Raw genomic sequence first — 20,030 nt, 5'->3', positions numbered from 1 at the left:
GAGGGGGCTGTTGAATACCCTGTTGCTGTGAATGAGGCATTTGGGAGATTTGTGTGTTCTGAGGAATATGTGAAATATGTGGAGATTTGAGTTGGGACTCTTGCTGCAGTTTCAACTGGTGCATTTTGAGTTTTAAAAACTCTATAGCCTCGGGGTACAACTCTTGAAGTCGTTTATATAACAGTCGTAACTCAGGCATCTCTGGAGGAGGGGAAAGAATAACAGGGAATTCTATTTTGGGAGACAGTTGGACCATGGCCTTGTTATTGTATGAGTTGTCCAAAAATGAAAGAACACTCAAGTTGCATTGCAAACGTCGGTTGATATTATTATATTGCTCAAGTATGCTTTGACGCGATTGGGGTGGCATTTGCTGTATTGCTAATCGGTTACTGAGAACGGTAACGTATATATTGTGGGCTTTCTTGATGAGGAGTGAGTTAATCAAAAGCAACACCGTCACACGATTTTGATCTATTTCGAATCTACCTCCCTCTGGCATGCTCATTACCTTCGACACAATCTTTGTTTTTCAAATACTGGCTTTATCTTGCCAGGTTTACACTAATCTGAGGTCACGATGTATAAACCTCGATGTCGATATTGGATGGTGGGAGAGCGATGAAAACGTGATATTTCATCCACAACCAAGAGCTTGAAAGTGTGGTCAGTACCGCAAGTTCGAAAGCTGTTCGTTCAGCTCTGGGTAAATTCCGCTGTTCCCTCCTGCAGTCGTGCCGCGAAATCTTGAGTAAGTTGATCTGGCCTTACACGTTCAGAATACGGGATTTAATTCTAATACTAGGGACATGAAAACTAATTTCAGACCATCAATGATTTGTGATCAAAAGACTATACGCGTCAAAAACTACAACTTATTTGAAAGCTCAGGCACAGCTTCATGGAGATCAGAAACTAAACCAATGTCGGCAATGTTGAAGATAGGAGCCTCAGGATCCTTGTTAATTGCAACAATGGTTTTTGAATCCTTCATTCCAGCCAAATGCTGAATTGCACCAGAAACACCAACTGCGATATACAAGTCGGGCGCAACAATCTTTCCAGTCTGGCCTACTTGCAAAGAGTTGTCGCAGAAGCCAGAATCTACAGCCGCTCTGGATGCTCCAATGGCCGCATTTAATTTGGAGGCCAATGGCTCTATGAGAGATTCAAAAGTTTCTCTGTTCTTGAGTCCACGTCCACCTGCCACAACCTTCGTAGCGGAACCCAACTCTGGTCTGTCGGACTCTATCAATTGCTCAGACAAAAACTTTGTGCGGTTATCAGATTTTTCCAGTGAGTCAATTTCTTCAATAGACACGCTTTCGGTGTTAAATTTAGCAGGTTGAAAGGCTGAAGCTCTGATGGAGACCAACTTAGTCAAGTCATTGCTCTTCACGGTTGCCAAAGCATTTCCGGCGTAAATAGGGCGAACGAAGGTATCTTCGGACAAAACTTCAACCACGTCTGAGATTGGCTGCACATCAAGCAAAGCCCCTAATCTCGGTAAAAAGGACTTCCCTACAGCGCTAGCCGGTGTGATCATATGCGTGAACTTCCTAGTTTCTATGACTTCCTTCAACAAAGGAACCAATTCCTCTGCAAGGTAGTGATCATACTGACCATTCCCTGCTGATAAAACCTTAGAAATTCCGTCAATTTTCGAAGTTGAAGAGGCAACTTTTTCAGCTTGTGTGCCTGCTAGAATGGCTGTTATCGGCTTTCCGAGGTTTTGAGCAGCGGTGATAGCTGACAAAGACAGAGAGGTTATACTTCCATTAGATACTTCAATAAATGCTAGTGTTTGACGACTAATTTTTGTGGTAGAAAAAGATCTTTTATAAATCAAAGAACGTAACATTTTGTGTCAACTTTTAGTAGGTATGATTTCGACAGGGTTGTACTGAGTGAGTCAAATAAAAATTATTTGCCTGCAGTGCTTGTCTGCGTGGACAACATCCGAACACCACATATCTGCCATTCGTATGTAGATTGAAATATGATGTCTGCCAGAAACAATAAACCCGTGAATTTTACCATTTTCAGCTGTCAGCTACGAGCATTAATTCTCATCGTCATTTCTTAAATTTACAAGTTGTCATATTTCACAACATGCCCTCAGTATATCAATGAAATGATTGAGATTTTTATATCAACCAATACTTGCGACTTTTTTGTCAATCCATTGCTCAACCGAGGAAAAGGAAACCTCCTTCTTTCACCCCGGTACTCTGGATTATCTAAAGTTTTTTGTTGAAGTATTGCGTGAGATTCCTTACAAGGGCTAATAAAGTTGAAAAAGTCACATGATATCAAAAGAACCATGATGAACACGTGTGCAAGTTATTTGTTTATCCCAATCAAATGGCTCGCCCAAACGCAGAAACAATGCACCGCAAAGAACAGATTTATTTTTCTGGACGTTTGGGAAGTCATGTGAAAAAAATATAATAAGCAAAAGAGGTAAAACGCCCACAGTATGTGAACTGGAAAAAATAGTATACAAAACCCATTGATTTTTTGGATCAAATCATTGAGAACAAGCTGAATATATGCAAAAGTAAAAAAAAATTGTAGACACACCCGTATGAAGGACCTGAATCACGACTATCGTATTCGTGCTTGCCTCGTCGGCCAAATAACCCCGCACTACTATTTAAATCTTCACAACCTAACATAAGTTCACTGCCAAAAGAGTAAATTCTGTGTGATATGATAATTTTATAGGGTTGAATGTGCTAGAATTAACGAAACCAGTTAAGACACTCATCAAGATGCCCCTTACGAACAAAGGCAGATCCACCAGAAATGAGAAAAGTCCCAGCGCTCATTCTCGACTTATCTCGAGCAGGAGAGTTAACGACGAGAGCTGTTCGCAATCTATAAGATCAAATGGTTTGATGAAGAGAAAGCCTATTCCTGAATTTTCAGAAGAAGGTGGGAAGAGTTCGGACGAGGAGTCATTTCTTCTTTCAAGACCGATGAATCAGCAGCTCCATGATTCATATCTGGCTATAAATCAGCATCAGATGCAAAATTTTGAATCGGTCACAGAATATCTCCCCGGTACTAGCTCGCTTACTTTACGTGAACTACTCCCGTATTATTTGCCCTTTTTTTCATGGGTGAATGAGTACTGTGTTGAGTATTTCTTGGGAGATTTAGTTGGAGGTGTCTCCTTGGCTACTTTCCAAATACCATTGGCTATTTCATATGCAAACTCTCTAGCAAAAGTCCCGATCACTTGTGGACTTTATTCTTTGGGCATTGCTCCTTTGATATATATGATTTTGGGATCGGTTCCTCAAATGATAACTGGACCAGAGGCTCCAATATCGCTCATTGTTGGTCAAGCTGTCGAGCCTCTTCTTCACCATGCGAAAGAGAATGGGACATCAGCCTCCGAGTACGTGGTCGCAATCACTTTCACGAGTGGCGCAACATTGTTTGGCTTCGGCTTGGGAAGATTTGGTTTTCTTGATAATGTTCTATGCGACTCGTTGTTGAAAGGATTCATTTGTGGAGTAGGTATGGTCATGATTATTAACTCGCTTATTCCCCTGTTTGGAATTGAGAATCTCTTGAGTCAAGTACCGAATGAAGGGAACAAGCGAGATGTACATTCTCCATTCGACAAGCTTCGATTTGTCATTGAAAACTATCATGCTGCTCATTCGCTCACGCTAAAAGTTAGTGCAATATCTTTTATAAGTATTATGACTATGCGGTTCTTTAAAAGACGGGCAGTGAACTCACAGAAGCGCTGGCTAACATATATTGTTTATGTTCCCGAAATTTTGATTTTAGTTGCCACAACAACAATTCTATGTCAAAAATTTCATTGGAATGATCAAGGGTTGAGTGTTGTTGGTGAGGTTTCAGACATGTCAGCAAAAATTCCCCTTTTCAATCCATTGCCTACAAGTCACTTACAACTTGCGAAAAAGCTCAGCACCTCAGGTTTTTTATGCGCTATGCTTGGCTTTTTTGAGTCAACTACGGCTCTGAAGTCTTTGGGTTCTAGATACGATTTGCCAATATCATCCAATCGAGAACTTGTGGCGCTCGGAGCGATAAATTTGGTTTGTTCCATCTTTGGAGGGCTACCTTCTTTTGGGGGATATGGAAGATCAAAGATTAATGCTATTTCGGCAAAAACAACCTTTTCGGGTGTTATAATGGGATTATTCTCTTTGATCACCGCGAGCTTTGTTTCGAGACTCGTTTACTATATTCCTAAATGTGTTTTGAGTGTTATAACTTCTGTCATTGGGGTCCTGTTAATCTGTGAAGGGCCACAGGAAGTGATGTTTCACTGGCGATCACATGGTTTTAACGAATTGATCACATTTTTCATGACAATCGTCACAACAATATTCTTTTCCATAGAGGCCGGAATAGCAGTTGGATTAGTATATCTGTTGATAAGAGTTGTAAAGAATTCTGCAGAGTCGAATATACAGATTCTTGGACGGGTTCCAGGAACTAATACGTTCCTAGATGCAGACCTTACAACTGCCCTTGGCCAATCGATTTCAGAGCAACAGAATTATGAGAAACGTCCCTCTCAGTTAAACCTTTTCACAGATCGGTTTCGACCGCTTAATTTTCAAGCCTTAGAAGAAATTGAAGGTTGTCTTATTATTAAGATCCCAGAACCTCTCACATTTACAAATGCCAGTGATCTAAGATCTAGACTCAAAAGGTTGGAGATGTATGGATCAGCAAAAGCCCATCCCGCCCTAAAGAGGAGTCGGGATACATCAATGTCAAAATACATGATATTTGATTTGGAAGGTATGTCTTATATTGACTCTTCTGCAGCTCATATATTGTACCAATCTCTATCGCTCTACAACAAGCGCAATATCAAATCTTTTTTTGTTCGAGTCAGCAAGAGCAATAACTTGCGTAAGAGATTGAGAGACACCGGCATTACAGATATATTGGCAGCAGATTGCAGATCTATGAGCATAGATGAAGTGGCCAGTGGAACAGGTCCTTCGGATGCATCTCAGCGTATGAGCAATTCAAGAGATGGTCTTACAGACACTTCTAAAACTTTTGATAGTGTTACCAAATCTGATGTCAACGGGATTGAAGCCGGTCCCTTTTTTGAGCACATTCGAAGCGCTCTTCATCTTATTGATTATTACGAGAACCATTGTTGTCCGGGCTATGAGCTGACAGCATGATTAGGGCTGATTTATGCAATTAGACAGATTGACTTATACAAGTAATCTTTATCGATGTGCTTATCATAAAATTGTTGAGCCTGAGTTGATGTTCGTGAGAGAACATTCTTTCTCATCAGTCTCAGAGTATTCCAAAAATCAGTTAACATAATAATTATATCAATAAATAATGCAGACTTTCGGCATTTGAGGTGTGACCTATTAACTCATGGATACGATGAATAAAAAGGCTAGCGTTCAAAAGGAAAAGAGCTTAGCAATTACTATGCATGCGTGCTAATGGTAGAATATCCCTGTGAAACGCGTGTCACTACAGACCAGTACACCTATGTTTTTTCGAAGTTGGAATGGCGTCGCGTCAAAGGAGTGTCAAGAATATCCAAGGAAAAGCAGTACAATAATATATTCGCAAGATGGATGACTCTCAAAATCACCTTCAGCTTAAAGAAGAGTACGAGTTGTGGCGAAAGAACTGTCGCTTCATGTATGATTTTGTGAGCGAGACGGCTCTCACATGGCCCTCATTAACAATACAATGGCTCCCACAACATGAAGAAAATAATGCTAAATTGCTACTTGGAACTCACACTTCTGGAATGGACGATAATTACCTTAAGTTGGCGTCGACAAAGTTGCCTGTTAAAAGTAATAGCGACATTGACAAAACAGCTCGGACCTCCTCAAAAATTAAAATTTCGAAAAAGATCAAGACATCCAGTGAAATAAATAGGGCTCGTTACATGCCACAAGATCCCAACTTGGTAGCTGCTATAAATGGGGCTGGTGGATGTGAAATATTTAATTTGGCGAAAGGAATCAAAGAATTAACGCTCGCATCCCACAGTGAGAATGGTTATGGACTTTCGTGGAATCATTTTCAGCGTGGGATTTTGCTCACAGGTTCAGATGACAAAACCTGCGTCATAAGCGACGTCAACAGGAGTAATTCAGAGCAATTTCTCGAAAGATATCTGAGCCATACCGATATTGTGAATGATGCGAGATGGCATACATTCGATACGAATGTATTTGGTTCCGTTTCAGACGACAGAAATGTTTACTTATTTGATACTCGGGCTCACAATAAGCCCGTGCAAATGTTTCATGACGAAGCGTCGGAAGGGATCAACAGTCTCGCGTTTTCTCCATTTTCTACGAACTTGCTTGCTGTGGGAAATCAAAACTCAAATATCAGCTTCTTGGACCTCCGAGTCCTTGATCTGAAATCATCCAAGGGTGATGCACTTCATACCATGATGGGACACGGAGATGGTATTACGAGCATGGAATTTTCTCCACACAGAGATGGTATTCTAGCCTCGGGTTCACAAGACAGAAGGGTCATACTCTGGGACTTGTGCAGAATTGGAGAAGAACAGACACAGGAGGACGCAGAAGATGGTGCTCCAGAAATATTCATGATGCACGCAGGCCATACTAGTGCAGTGACAGATTTGAGCTGGTGTCCATTTCAGGATTGGACACTTGCCTCAACAGCAGATGATAATATTCTTCATTTGTGGAAAGTAAGTGATCTGTTGACAAAATATGAAACTGGTGAATTTGAAGTTCCCCGATTAGAGTGATAGACTCATTCCTGACATAATTGATATATTTTATTTTTATGTTTTTTTTTTGCTCAAGTCAACGCGGCCCGTTCAAATGTGTGAGTGCGTTTTGTTGTTACAGCCTGGCCTTACTGGGGCATTTCGAATTCGGAAGTTGAGCGCGCGCAATCGTACTGACCCCGACTTTTCAACTCCCTGCGCAAAAGGTGTAAACATAAACATCAAATATGACAGACTTTCCTCCAAACTTATCCATTCGACCCTTGACGATTCAGGATTTGAATCTGTGTGTGTCCTTGGAATGCAAGGGCTTTCCTGAGGCAGAGAGAGCTTCAGAAGAAAAGCTTAAGTACAGGTTGACAGTTTGTCCAGAGCTTTGCTCGGGTTTATTTGTGAGAGAGTATGGGTATAAATATAATGCCATCAACTTACCAGAGACTGCAAAGAAACTAGAAGGCGAGTTAAAGGCAACATCTTCCCTCTCTGATTCTGAGAATGGAGATGATGGAGAGGAAAAGTTGCCGATCAGACTGTCCGTTGTGAAGGAAACCTTGATCGGGCACATCATTGCTACAAAGATATTTTCCGATAAAATTACAAGCTCTTCTATGGAACTCCCTCTGGGCGAGGACCGTTCTAGAGGGCACATAGAGCAATCTAGAACTATTGGTGTCCATGGTTTGGTAATCGATCCAGATTGGCAGAGAAAAAATCTAGGCACTTTGTTGATGCACGACTACATTCAAAAATTATCAAATCAAGACTTGGGAAGCAGAGTTGTTATAATTGCACATGAAGGGCTTGTTCCGTTTTATGAAAAGATTGGTTTTGTGAACCATGGCGAAAGTCAATGCAAATTTGCCAATGAGTGTTGGTACGACTTGAGCATCGACTTGATTTCTCAAGAAGAATGAGATTCCGAATTTAGAACTTAAAAGACCGAAGGATAGGGATCATGATTTGCCGCGGAATAAATATATACATACATAGCATGTCACATTTGTGTTAAGTCAATATGGTTTTTTATTCGTCGTTATATTGATCGATATCTTTTTCTGCTTCCAGAATTTTGAACTTTCGCATGTCTTCGCATGCGTCGCTTTGTCGGCTGCTCTTCATTTCTTGCGTGCTCGAAACAGATTGCTGACAACAATATATCATGCAAATTCCACCATTACTTCGCCTGGTTTTCAATGCCTTTCCATTGAGATCGTACAAAAATGAAGAAGAAGATAAATCAGTCACCAAAGAAGGTAGATATAGATTTATCCATCAGGAAAGTTTTGAAGTTAGTGGAAGACAGCTCACATTAGCTGTTCATAACATTCGTGAAATATCTTTGAATGCAGATGTGGTAAAATTTATTCCAACCGATCCTACTAGCCTTGCTGCCTCATTGTTGCTATGTTACAAATATAAATTTCTGTTGCCAAGTGAAAACATGGCAGACAAGCCAGGTCACGCAATTGTTTCGTTGTCATATCTAGCATCGCCTAACGGCGAGCTACCGATGCTTATTGAGACAAGTGGAGATACGAAAAGCAATTCGAAAGTTGTCTCTGGGGCTGAGTTAATGATTACAGATTATTTCGTGGGAGAAGGGATTCTTGATGCTATATTTGATGAGTTTTTAAAAAGTTTGAATGATTTGTGGATTCTTATCTTGCTCACAAAAGTTTCACGTGGATACCCAAGCTCATTCAGAAACTTATTTCACATGGACCCTGAATTCCAGGGCGAGAACGAGCTTTCCAAGCAGATCATCGATAAGCTTTTAAGCGACATACGGTCTTCGGATGCTTTTTCGGTTAGATATCCCAATGTTTCGTCAAATTTCGCAATGACTGTGAATACAGTGCAAGAATGGATGTTAGGTTCTCCAAAAACCCATACGGCTCTAGAAAAAGTATGCGCAAGCAAGTTGGTTGAGTTTGAAAATCTGATTCCCCAATTTTTGTGCTACTTGTCATCAGGTGACCAATCAGAGACCAGAAGCAAAAAGATGATTCAGTTCAGATTTGTGTCGTTTGTTATCTGTGTTGAGTATCTTATAGCATCTGGTGTAAATTTACCGTTCTCGCGCAAGGATGACTTTGATGATGCTTTTGAATACAGTAAGCGAATTTTGATGCAATTTTAATTACACAATAAACCCGAAACTTGTTGGAATTGGGTTCTATTAGACTATTGAATTGCGATAGAGTTAATATTACTCGTTAACAATGATGTCACGTTGTCCTCTATGATCCTCTCAGATTTTTCAGATAAATGCTTCTTTGGATCTTGCTTACCAACATATCTTGTTTTCAACTGATCTTCCAGCAACTCTTTCTCCTCAGTGACCCTTTCATTGTAAGACTTCGCGGTCTTCACTAAACTTTGTATGTTGGATAAGTTTTCATGTTCAGACTTGCTGTAATCAATCATCTTCAACCCACTTTGCCAAGAATTTTTATGAAGATTCAAAAGCATGTTCGTTTCGTACAGGGTTTTGTGGTAGTCAATATTCAAAGAATAATATTGCCTGTTAAGGCCATGTATCAACGCTTGAATGGAAGGCTTGTTCAAGTGTCCAACGTTTGAAGTAGACTGTCTAGGTTCCTGGCCCCTCATTAAGGTGCTTGCATCAATGGTTCTAAACGCGTCAATTACGACTTTTCCCTTCACCGATTGAATTGGATCAATGACAACAGCCACTGCTCTTTTGTTTAATTGCTCAAAACTTTGTTGCGTATTGACGTCGACTGATGAGAGCCAACAGCCAAAACCAGGATGTGAGTGGTACCATCCAACAACCATCTGGTCACGGCCAGTTTGCCTCAACATATCCATCATCTTTGTTTGAAACACGTCATCGACAGCTTCAACAGAAACACCTGTTCCAGATTGAGGCATCGCGAAAACGTCTTTTACATGAATGGTGAAATCATCCACAAATTCGCCAAGCATTAAACCCATAACTTCCATGGGTACTCCCGCCCGACCATGTTTAAGCATTTTCAAAAGCGCCAAAGATGATATGTAAACGGTTTCTGAGTCGTCTATTGCGGCAGAGTCACTCAGTTGAGATCCACCATTCCCAACCGATCCATTTGCTCCGCCTAACAATCTTTGTAATCTTTCCATTTTTGTGTGGAGGGTAGAAGTTTCTTGTGTATTCCGTGTGGTCAAGTGGCAACGAACCTTGGGTCGCGCACTCCTGTCTCCTACCTATGGACGGCGTTGTGGAGGCGAGTTTGAGACTCTGCAATTTTTGCGGTAAAACTATCTGGGGAAATATATCTTTTCGTAACTCTACTTACTTTCAGATCCACAGACACTAATGCCTTTTGAGCTGGGCTCTATCTCGAGCCAGAAGTATCCTTCCAGGGAGCACGCCCGAAAGGTGTACAGTCATTTCAAAAGTATCAAAATAAATAACCCAGTCGGTTTCTTTTTGAGTGGGGAAAACCTTGACTATTATGACTACTGCGACCAAACCAAACCTTTTCGTCAAAACCGGTATTTCTACTACTTAAGTGGCTGTGAAATACCAGGATCCCATGTCTTGTACCTTGCAGATGCTGATGAATTGACGCTATTCCTTCCTGATGTCAATGCAGAAGATATTATGTGGAGTGGACCCCCTCTTCTGCGGGAAGAAGCTTTGGAAAAGTACGATGTGGATAATGTCCAATATTCTCAAAATTTGAAGAAAGAGCTTGCAAGCTTAAAACAGAAAGAAGTTGCTGTTTTTACAATGACATTTAACAAATGGAGTTCTCCTTTCGCAGAATTTTTGACCGAAGACAAGAACACCTTGAAGTTTGCATTGGATGAATCGAGGTTAATCAAAGACTCATTTGAATTGTCTCTCATGAGACGTGCTGCATCAATCACAGATAAATGTCATCTTGCTGTGATGTCGGCTACCCCTATTGAAACGAACGAGACTCATATACACGCCGAGTTTATGTATCATGCTCTTAGACAGGGTTCCAAGTATCAACTGTATGACCCAATTTGCTGTGCAGGCCCGAACTGCTCGACATTACACTATGTTAAAAATGATGATGAAATCAACAGCGAGAAAAGGTCGATCCTTATTGACGCAGGGGCTGAATGGAGCTGTTATGCATCAGATGTAACAAGATGTTTCCCAATCAATGGAGACTGGACCAAAGAGCACTTGGAAATTTACAATGTTGTTTTGAAAATGCAGCAAGTAACAATGTCAATGATCAAACCTGGAGCTTTGTGGGACGATATCCATTTGGAGGCACACAGAGTGTTGATTAGAGAGTTCATTCGTCTTGGTATTTTCACTAATGCAGATGAAAAGACAATATTTGATTCAGATATATCTGCTAGATTCTTTCCGCATGGTCTTGGGCACTTGCTAGGAATGGATACCCATGATGTGGGCGGGAATCCTCGTTACGACGACTCGAACCAAAAATTGAAGTATTTGAGATTGAGGAGAGAATTGCAGAAAAACATGGTATTGACTGATGAGCCTGGCGTTTACTTCTCGCCATTTCTCCTCGATGACATCTTGAGCGATCCTACCAAACTGAAATTTATTGACACAAAAATTCTCGACAAGTATTGGTACGTGGGAGGCGTTCGGATTGAGGATGATTTAATTATTACTGAGGACGGATTTGAAAATATGACTAAAATCACTTCTGACCCTACAGAAATTTCTGAAATTATCAAAAGCAGCTCTGAAAAAGGAGCCCAAAGATTTCACAATTTAGTATAGCCATAGAAAATGCTTATATGCCGATATCAGGAAGCACGTGATTTTATATATAGGTCAATAATTGCTATTTTTATGGCTCCCGCCCTCACTTCCACTCCCCGCCCCAAAATCTGAATGGTAAAATCGTCTTTTAAAGAACGAGACAATCAGGTATAAAAAATGGATGAGAATTATGATGTGATCGTTTTGGGCACTGGGCTCACCGAATGTGTTCTCTCTGGAATATTGTCTGTAGAAGGAAAGAAAGTGCTTCATATTGACAGACAAGACTTTTATGGTGGGGAATCAGCGTCCTTGAACTTGCTGCAGCTTTATCAAAAATTCAAACCATCATCTCAGAAGCCTGATTCCATCACAGGTCGTGATCGTGATTGGTGCGTAGACTTGATTCCCAAATTTTTGATGAGTAATGGTGAGTTGACCAACATTTTGGTTCATACGGAGGTGACGAAGTACATCGAATTCAAGCAAATAGGCGGGAGTTACGTTTATCGCTCGGGAAAGATCTCAAAAGTTCCCTCAAATGAGATGGAGGCTTTGCGGAGTTCTTTAATGGGAATTTTCGAGAAAAGAAGAATGAAACGTTTCTTGGAATTCGTTGCCGCGTATGACGATGATAAATTGTCGACACACCAGGGCTTGGATTTGGACAAAAATTCAATGGATGAAGTTTACACTCACTTTGGTTTGGAAAGAGGTACGAAGGATTTCATAGGTCATGCGATGGCCTTATGGGCCAATGATGACTACTTGACCGAACTCGCGAGGCCAACGATTGAAAGGATCATTCTCTACGTTCAATCAGTCGCAAAATACGGTAAGTCGCCATATATTTACCCTTTATATGGCTTGGGCGAGTTGCCTCAAGGATTTGCTCGTTTATCTGCCATCTACGGAGGCACTTATATGTTGGATACTCCAATTGACGAAGTTTTGTATGACGAAAACAACCAATTCAAGGGTGTTGTCACCAAAGAGGGTACTGCCAAGGCTCCTATAGTCATTGCTGATCCTACATATTTCCCTGATCGTGTCAAAAAAACTGGACACAAAGTTATTAGGGCAATGTGCATTCTTGATCACCCCGTCCCAAACACCAATAATTTGGAATCAGTTCAGATTATCATTCCACAAAATCAGGTGGGACGACAAAATGATATTTACATTGCAGTACTTTCCGATGAACACTGCGTCGTTCCAAAGGGGTACTATCTTGCAATCGTGTCTACCATTGTTGAAACTTCGTCTCCTCACGTTGAGTTGGAGCCTGCTTTCAAATTGCTAGGTAATCGCATCGACACACTTATGGGTCTCGCAGAGTTGTACGAACCTGTGGAGGACGGATCTGAGAGCAATATTTTCATATCCAAGAGTTATGATCCATCTTCTCATTTCGAGACTACGACAGACGACATAAAAGACATATATTTCAGAGTCACAGGTAACCCACTAGTCTTGAAAAAGAGGCCAACAGATGAAGAACTGGAAAATCTTATGTAAGAGATTCTCATAATTTCAATGTCATATAGTTTTACATCATATTTGATTCTTACGTCGATCCTTTCAAAATAAAGAAGAGGCAGCAAGCTCGACGTTGCCATCTGCTTGTCTTAATGCTTCAATCACTTCTTTTCTCGTGAAGCCTAATGACATGATTTTTGAAACTGAGCTTTCTTGGAACACATGTTCTGCATTGCTTTTTTCGAACTCGTCATTTCTTTCAACCCAACTCAGGCTTTCCATGGAAGTCTTACCTTCTTGTGGTGAATTTGGCTGAACATGCGGAGGCAACTTGCTATGTGTTTGGGATGGCAAAACATACTTTTCAATTTCATGATCACTCAAAAATTTAATCTCCTTGTCGCCAATCGCTAACACATCCTTGGACAAGTCAACATTACATTTGTGTCTTCTAAGCATGTCCAAGCCAAATAAAATACCAACGTGAATGTCTAAAACCGTGAAGGAGCAAGGTAACTCAACTCCCAAATCACCAAGACTCACTGGCACACTATGAACTCTCCCTTCTGAACGCTGAGTTCCAACACCGACCGTCATTGAGGCAAACCTCTTATCTATCAAATTCAGAATCCCGAACTTTTCCGCCAACTTTGGATGAATCACAGTATTTTGGGCCCCAGTATCGACCAAAGCAAATGCGTCATGATTATTTATCCTCAACTTTATATAAAGTAAATTCACTGCCACAAATGACTCAGGAGATATATCGAACGCCAACTGCAAGTTCTCTTCGACTTGACTTTGACGAATCATCTCCAATATTCTGATCTGAGACTCTGGGTCATCTGGATTATTATGTATCTTTTGTAATGACTTGAAAGTTTCACCATCCATATTTTCCGACCCAATTGAATTGGAGGATACAACATCACGCTGAGCGCTTTCAGGACGTGAGTTTTTGTGAACCTTCTTTAATTGGGCATTTGATGCTGTATCTGTATTATGGGAAGGTTTTTTTCCAGCATGAACATTATTTGTCACATCTTGTAACAAGATAAGCCCGTTTTCGGCAATTTTCAACTGCCCAAGTGTCGCTTGGCCGTCTATGAGTGTTCTGCTATTGTAAATCAATGCTTGAGCCTCAATGGGAATATCAGTTTCAGCTTCAATATATGCTTTGAGATCATCCACAGATAATTCCTCAGAAATTTCTATAAAAAAACTTTCTGAAGTCCCTTGACATAAAATAGTTATTTGCATTCTTACTTGAGTGTTGAGAAACAGTGTCAGTACGAGATATACAACGATATTTAACCTTGGTCTTCAAGATGCAGGCCATTCGCCCTCATTGAAAGCAGCTGATCAAATGAACTCAAAACTAAAATCAGTCCCGAGCCTATAAGGCATTCTAGTCCTTGTAAGACGATGTCATAGTAAGGGACCTTAAGAAGCGATCCACAAGCTTCAAAATTGTTCTTTTCGCACATGGCTCGACTCACGCCGGGCATAACATGGCTATTTGAGCCCCATTCAACAACATTTTTTCGATAAGTCTACCCTTTTCACCGTTGGCATCAACTTCAGTGACGTTTTGCAACACAACGTTCACAAAGTCATCAAACCCGATTAAGGTGCCCTGGAACTCTTTATTATTAGATAGCAAGATCTTTATTTGAGTGCCGACAGCATTATCAATGACTTCCAATGGCAACATGCCAGCATCATTTCTCAGATTACTTGTATCAGCTCCATTTCCACAATCTGAGCTCGGCTTGACAAGACCCTCTGACATATTTCGAATATGAAGACTACTCGCATGTTGTCGAGTTAGTTTTTCTTTCAGTGCCAGTGGTGTGCGCATTCTGTGCATTACCGGTCATGATTTTTAAATGTCTGACATTCCCTCTTGAATGAGTTTAATCATCCCAGGAGAGCCAAAAATCACATTTGTCTTCTAATTTATTGAAGCTGTGTAGGCACAATAATGTTATGTGAAGCTGATAAAGAATATGCTTTATCCTGTATTATGCTTATTTTCTACACGAATAAGCCAAATTATATAAACTGGAGCTCCGCACCAAGAACCGGGAAATTACAAACAATCAAAACAATATGCTACCAAACTACATATATAAGGACTTGATTTTCCAAGTACTATGAAAGGTTGTTTCTAATTGACGACATATTCACGTAGAAGATACGCCTTTGCTCAAAGATAAAGTTTTGGAATTGCCTTTACATCTCCAACCATCAAAATCTATCAAAGCTTGCATACATCCCCATTCAGTAATCTTATTTTGTAACCAAACGAGATTGACTGGCTTAGTCAAATAATCATTGCATCCAGCAGTTAGGGCATTTTTTCGATCAACAGATGAGTTTGAAGATGCAGTGAGAGCCACTATGATCACGGGAGACCTGAACATATTGAGATCTAGCTTCTGATCCTCACGTATTTCCAAATTCCCTGTGGCATGGCTATTGCTCAATTCGTGTTGAGCAAATACACCTATTCGATTTATTCTTTCAAGTAGTCGTATCTCTTTTGTGACTTCTATGCCCGACTTTACCGGTAGCTGTATATCCATGAGAACCAAATGAAATCCACCTTTTCTCCATTTATCTACAGCTTCTTGACCATTTTTAGCAATTTGATAATGGATTTTATGCTTTCTGAGAAATGCACCAAGAATTGCTTGGTTGATTGAGTTATCCTCCACGACTAAAACTGATATCGACGGTAGCACCTGCTCAAATGTTGAAGTATTCAACGTTTTATCGACCTTTGGACGTCTGGATTCCTGTTGATTGAGAACCTTTTTTGATGCCGTCTTGTCGCTCTTTTCATCTGTTGGAGCCAAAAACTCTTCGTTTTTTTCTAAAGGCGACGATGTTTTCCTCATTAAGCCAGATGTGATAACCGGACCCTCCGATTCTTCTATAGAACCATTAGTTTCGCTATTCAGAGCAGATTTTTTCTCGGTGGTATCCTCCGGAGTGCTCATAACACTTTTGGATTTATAGCCTGGTCTGTGGATCATGTTTTCGCCTAATTTTTTTAGTGAACTTTGCTCACCAAGGGAAAAGTTTCTTGGAAGAAGAAGAACAGCTCGTGAGTTATTGTTTTTTGATTGTGTTGTCAACGAGATTGGTGACTGCGAGGGGCTAGACCCGGAGCGTTTATGATTCAGCCCAAATGAAGAAGCATCCATTGATTGTCTAGCAAAATCTGGCGAGTGTTTTTCGAGGACCTTTGAATTCTGATGAGGATTGTGCAGTTTTGGGGTTTGCAAGGTTGACATCGCCAAACTTGATTGTTTTAGACTCGAATGACTGGGAGATGGAGAGAAATTCTTCTCAAAATCTTTGCGACGAATATCATCGAGGTTTTCTTCGCTGAAGTTTGTCTTGCTCAGAATTTGGGGGAGTTTTTCTCTTGTTGCGTCGATTAAAAATGCATCAGACATCCTCATGTCACTTTCGAAATACTCATCTAAAACTTCCCAAACATTTTTGTCAGGCTCAAGTAATGCAAGTGAAGTATCACTAATTATATCATTCAGCATAGAATTTCTGTAGTTTGGATCATCGTTAGACTCGTTTTTCAATCTATTCATGAGTGCCTTACTTTTCAAGTTTTTGTTCCCTTGCATTTGTTCTCGTTTCTGAAGAACCACAAAAATTCGAATTTCTGAAGAGTCGTACATTTTAGCCAATGTATTCGGATATTTTGAAAAGGCTGCCGCCTTAAGATCATCCACTATGTCATATCTACTCGTCATGATTGATGTGGGATACCCGCTCACCCTCTTCACCCAAACTCGTCTTTGAGCCCCCGAAGAAGCCATGGGATATATATGTCCAGCTCCGCTATAGCCTATCAGATTCTCGTGGACCAAAGTCTTGCCCATCACGACGTGGCGTTCAATAAAACGTCGTAATTATTGTCTGCTCCCCCAGAGTTAATCGTTGACAAGGATGTGCGTGTGTGCAGGATATAATTGTGATTACATAACATATGAATGGAGAAATCAAGAATCAGAAGTTTGAATTTCTTCATCATCGTCCCACGTGAAGTCTTCGTCGTCATCATCTTGGTTGACTTCATCATACAGGTTTCGTACTCTCTCCATGCTACTTTTTCTTTCGACACACTCTTCCTTGCGTTCGCTGTGACCGGAATTCTCCTTCATTCCCAACAGGCTGTCTCCCACGGAACTTTGAGAAAGGAGCATTTTCCTCGCTTGTTCACCAGCTCTCAATTTTGATTCTTGCTTGAAGTATCTAAACCAGAACTTTTCATATGTGAGTTGAGTGGGAACAAGATCATTCATCAATTTTTCTAATGTTCCCAGATATTTGCACAAAAGACTGCTAATTTCCTGGGTTTTCGCGTCGACCAAGAAATCTGATAGCTCCGCTTCTTCTTCAAAACTTGCATTCATGAAAGCATCTGGTGTGGTATGCAATTTGAATAATTCCATATCGTAACGAGATGATCCATAAGCATTCCCCGGAAGGATGGGTAGGGCAGATGCATTTTTCTTGTGTCTGTCATGTAAATCTTGAGTATCAGACAAGTCAGAGCCAGAAAAGAATGAAGTAAGGGAACTCATAAAGTTTCCTGCTTTCTGCTCAACTATTTCAAGCTTAGAATCTAATTCATCGAGAGCTCTGTTTGCCAGGACAGAAATAGATGAGAGATCTATTTTGGGGCCTACACTCCTCACAGGATGATCTGAATCTGTGTTGCCCAAGGTTTCTGCTTTACTGGGAATATATTGCGCGGTACTTTTGCCATGATTCGGTTTCTGGTCCAAGTTATCCTGAGATTTTCCAATGATCTTCTCTTGTGATTCATGGACATTGCGCGTGGCACTCCTCCAGAATGTAGCAATCTTCGACTCGATCAGGGTGTAAACATCCTCGATGTCATTCTCCAAGCGAGTAACAGTAGTTAATTCATGTTGTGAAATATCTTTATTATTGAGTGATGAGTTCTTTTGTTTGTCTTCGTGTGTTCCCAATGGCTCCGTCAAATCCATGTTGATTATGTTAGGAACGGCTCCTAGGGTCATGTTCGACTGTTCTTCTATGCGTTATCACGTGATCTGGGTTTCCACACAAAGCAAACTAATGAAGAGTGTATTCACTCTTTGATTTCTGCCAGATTTCATTTCATGGAGCTCAGGAAGTCTTCTGGTAGCATATTCTGAAATTAAATTTACAATTAATGCAGAATTCCATTCATGCCTGTTCACTGTTGATGTATATTGACTTCCTTGCGTTGCGGCTGTGTAAATTTCGCACATTACCTTCACCTCGAGGTTTTTGTTGACAAATCAAAGAAATGTCAAAAAACTTGCAGAAGTTGTTAGTGAAAATTGAAAATGGGTCTTTCTACAAAAATTTCTCTGGAAAAACGAGAAAGTATGTCTTCTCAAATCCCATAGAGCAATTCCACATTTGCTCGCATGAAAACACGCCCACTTTTTGGGGAGTCACCGGTCCTTGCAAGTCAGATTTCTTGAAGATTTTAGCTTCCAAATACTATTCAGACCCACCATTGGCCCGTACTTATCCTCACTTACTGGAAAAAGGACATGTCAAACCAATCCAGTTTATGGATTTCAGAGACAATTCTGGACTCGACAAGTGTCATATGGCCGCAAGATATGAGGCTTACTCTTTCAAGGGTAAGTTGGAAATGGATGAAGATGTGAATTCATTATTGAACTTCGTGACTGGTGCGAATAACTACAATCAAAACTTGAACGGCAATATTGATAAAGAACTAACTGAAAAGCTACTCGCTGAATTTGACTTGAGCCTGTCTAAACACAAATGGATTAATGCTCTCAGTAATGGACAGATGAGAAGAGCTAGAATCGCAAAAGCTATTCATGCGAAGCCACAGCTCCTTGTGATTGATGACCCTTTCTTGGGACTCGACCCCAAGGCAACTTTACTAGTCTCAGATGCTATCAGGAAGTTAGCATTAGATTTGAACATCAGTATAGTGCTAGGCTTAAGGACACAGGAAGAGGTTCCTATCTGGATAAAAAAGCTTGCTTTCGTGAATGAGACTGGATTATCGGCTATCGATGAAGATTTTTCGATGAAAAAAGATAGTTCCACGACCAAATTTGCTAAGCCTATTCATAAAGATATATCTGCATTTCGTGAGATACCTTCCCCATCGCCCGAGTCGGCTTTCATTGAATTTACAGACGCATCAGTCGTTTACAAAGGTGTACCGGTATTGCTGAAATTTAGCTGGAAAATTGAGAGAGGGACAACTTGGAGAATTCTTGGTGAGAATGGGTCTGGAAAAACAACAATTTTATCCTTAATAACGGCGGAGCATCCCCAGTCTTGGAAATCGTTTTTAAGCATAGACGGAATCGTCCGTAAACCGGGGAGTGGTGTAAACTACTTTGATATCAACAACAAAATTGGCATATCATCTCCTGAGCTTCACGCAGTTGCCCCATTCAATATGAAATTTCGCTCTTTGGTTTTAAATGGTCTAGTCAGAGACGTGGGTAACTCCAACTTCAGAGTATTTTACAAAAACGCAGAGCTTCCGCCAAACGCTTCTTCAATCTTGCATTATTTCAAGCCGGAGATGGACGAACATGGCAATACCCCTTTCTGTGAACTCCCCGTTTCGCTCCAAAAGCTTGCGCTTTTTATGAGAGCTGTAATAAAAAGTCCAGAGATTCTTATTTTGGATGAGGCATTTTCTGGTATGGAGGAACAATTGGTGGCAAAATGTCACCTGTTTATTGAGAAACAGCTAAGCCAAACTACAATCTTTGTTATTGGTCACTTAGACTGGGAGGTCCCTTCTCATGAGTTTGTTTTGAGATTGAATGGTGGTTCTGAGTTGTCTTACAATTTTTTTGCCTTGATTAAAGAAGACGAGTAAGCTACGCGAATGGGCGGCTTTCGCGAATTATATAAATAAAAACGCGAAACTGAGCATGAATAGAAAGACTGCGTACTTTGAGCGCGATCCTAGTCTCGCGCACCGCAACACTTTTCTCCTGAACGTTCGCC

At 40.7% G+C, this 20,030-nt stretch overlaps 12 protein-coding genes across 12 annotated transcripts; 7 read left to right on the top strand and 5 right to left on the bottom strand.

Annotated features, from left to right (window-relative positions):
- Positions 1-868: 868 nt before the first annotated feature.
- METBIDRAFT_11771 (uncharacterized protein) lies at positions 869-1,861 on the bottom strand (the record flags this gene model as incomplete). Its single annotated transcript, XM_018854080.1, has 1 exon — positions 869-1,861. One exon carries the CDS (start codon positions 1,859-1,861, stop codon positions 869-871), a length of 993 nt encoding a protein of 330 aa, XP_018711721.1.
- Positions 1,862-3,605: 1,744 nt separating this feature from the next.
- METBIDRAFT_31784 (SulP family inorganic anion transporter) lies at positions 3,606-5,428 on the top strand (the record flags this gene model as incomplete). The annotated part of the gene is made up of 2 exons (XM_018855916.1): positions 3,606-5,106; positions 5,200-5,428. Coding segments are annotated over 2 exons (1,542 nt in total), but the record flags the coding sequence as incomplete, so codon positions are not given.
- A 180-nt stretch (positions 5,429-5,608) lies between these two features.
- Positions 5,609-6,781, top strand: HAT2 (Hat2p; the record flags this gene model as incomplete). The annotated part of the gene is made up of 1 exon (XM_018857512.1): positions 5,609-6,781. One exon carries the CDS (start codon positions 5,609-5,611, stop codon positions 6,779-6,781), a length of 1,173 nt encoding a protein of 390 aa, XP_018711719.1.
- Positions 6,782-6,990: 209 nt separating this feature from the next.
- Positions 6,991-7,677, top strand: METBIDRAFT_42519 (polyamine acetyltransferase; the record flags this gene model as incomplete). The annotated part of the gene is made up of 1 exon (XM_018857549.1): positions 6,991-7,677. The coding sequence occupies one exon, from the start codon at positions 6,991-6,993 to the stop codon at positions 7,675-7,677; it is 687 nt and encodes a 228-aa protein (XP_018711718.1).
- Positions 7,678-7,922: 245 nt separating this feature from the next.
- SAM35 (SAM complex subunit) lies at positions 7,923-8,903 on the top strand (the record flags this gene model as incomplete). The annotated part of the gene is made up of 1 exon (XM_018854079.1): positions 7,923-8,903. The coding sequence occupies one exon, from the start codon at positions 7,923-7,925 to the stop codon at positions 8,901-8,903; it is 981 nt and encodes a 326-aa protein (XP_018711717.1).
- A 44-nt stretch (positions 8,904-8,947) lies between these two features.
- METBIDRAFT_41682 (proteasome regulatory particle lid subunit) lies at positions 8,948-9,889 on the bottom strand (the record flags this gene model as incomplete). The annotated part of the gene is made up of 1 exon (XM_018857440.1): positions 8,948-9,889. One exon carries the CDS (start codon positions 9,887-9,889, stop codon positions 8,948-8,950), a length of 942 nt encoding a protein of 313 aa, XP_018711716.1.
- Positions 9,890-10,085: 196 nt separating this feature from the next.
- METBIDRAFT_41923 (putative Xaa-Pro dipeptidase) lies at positions 10,086-11,507 on the top strand (the record flags this gene model as incomplete). The annotated part of the gene is made up of 1 exon (XM_018857466.1): positions 10,086-11,507. The coding sequence occupies one exon, from the start codon at positions 10,086-10,088 to the stop codon at positions 11,505-11,507; it is 1,422 nt and encodes a 473-aa protein (XP_018711715.1).
- A 159-nt stretch (positions 11,508-11,666) lies between these two features.
- Positions 11,667-13,007, top strand: GDI1 (Gdi1p; the record flags this gene model as incomplete). Its single annotated transcript, XM_018854078.1, has 1 exon — positions 11,667-13,007. One exon carries the CDS (start codon positions 11,667-11,669, stop codon positions 13,005-13,007), a length of 1,341 nt encoding a protein of 446 aa, XP_018711714.1.
- Positions 13,008-14,295: 1,288 nt separating this feature from the next.
- METBIDRAFT_31779 (RNA-binding protein) lies at positions 14,296-14,806 on the bottom strand. The gene has a single exon (XM_018855915.1). The coding sequence runs from the start codon at positions 14,758-14,760 to the stop codon at positions 14,464-14,466; it is 297 nt and encodes a 98-aa protein (XP_018711713.1). The 5' UTR covers positions 14,761-14,806; the 3' UTR covers positions 14,296-14,463.
- Positions 14,807-15,154: 348 nt separating this feature from the next.
- SSK1 (mitogen-activated protein kinase kinase kinase) lies at positions 15,155-16,816 on the bottom strand (the record flags this gene model as incomplete). The annotated part of the gene is made up of 2 exons (XM_018858849.1): positions 15,155-15,846; positions 15,895-16,816. 2 exons carry the CDS (start codon positions 16,814-16,816, stop codon positions 15,155-15,157), a joined length of 1,614 nt encoding a protein of 537 aa, XP_018711712.1.
- A 183-nt stretch (positions 16,817-16,999) lies between these two features.
- On the bottom strand, positions 17,000-18,296 carry DOS2 (Dos2p; the record flags this gene model as incomplete). Its single annotated transcript, XM_018855231.1, has 1 exon — positions 17,000-18,296. Exon 1 carries the CDS (start codon positions 18,044-18,046, stop codon positions 17,000-17,002), a length of 1,047 nt encoding a protein of 348 aa, XP_018711711.1. The 5' UTR covers positions 18,047-18,296.
- Positions 18,297-18,318: 22 nt separating this feature from the next.
- On the top strand, positions 18,319-19,899 carry MODF (Modfp; the record flags this gene model as incomplete). Its single annotated transcript, XM_018857553.1, has 1 exon — positions 18,319-19,899. The coding sequence occupies one exon, from the start codon at positions 18,319-18,321 to the stop codon at positions 19,897-19,899; it is 1,581 nt and encodes a 526-aa protein (XP_018711710.1).
- Positions 19,900-20,030: the final 131 nt, after the last annotated feature.

The sequence above is a fragment of the Metschnikowia bicuspidata genome (genome assembly GCF_001664035.1).
Source record: "Metschnikowia bicuspidata var. bicuspidata NRRL YB-4993 chromosome Unknown METBIscaffold_3, whole genome shotgun sequence".
NCBI classification, from domain to species: Eukaryota; Fungi; Ascomycota; class Pichiomycetes; order Serinales; family Metschnikowiaceae; genus Metschnikowia; species Metschnikowia bicuspidata.
This window is presented reverse-complemented; position numbering and strand designations above follow the sequence as displayed.

What these genes read in the sequence shown, in the direction of transcription:
- METBIDRAFT_31779 (XM_018855915.1), bottom strand. Translation starts at nt 14,760, where the DNA reads ATGTCAGAGGGTCTTGTCAAGCCGAGCTCAGATTGTGGAAATGGAGCT.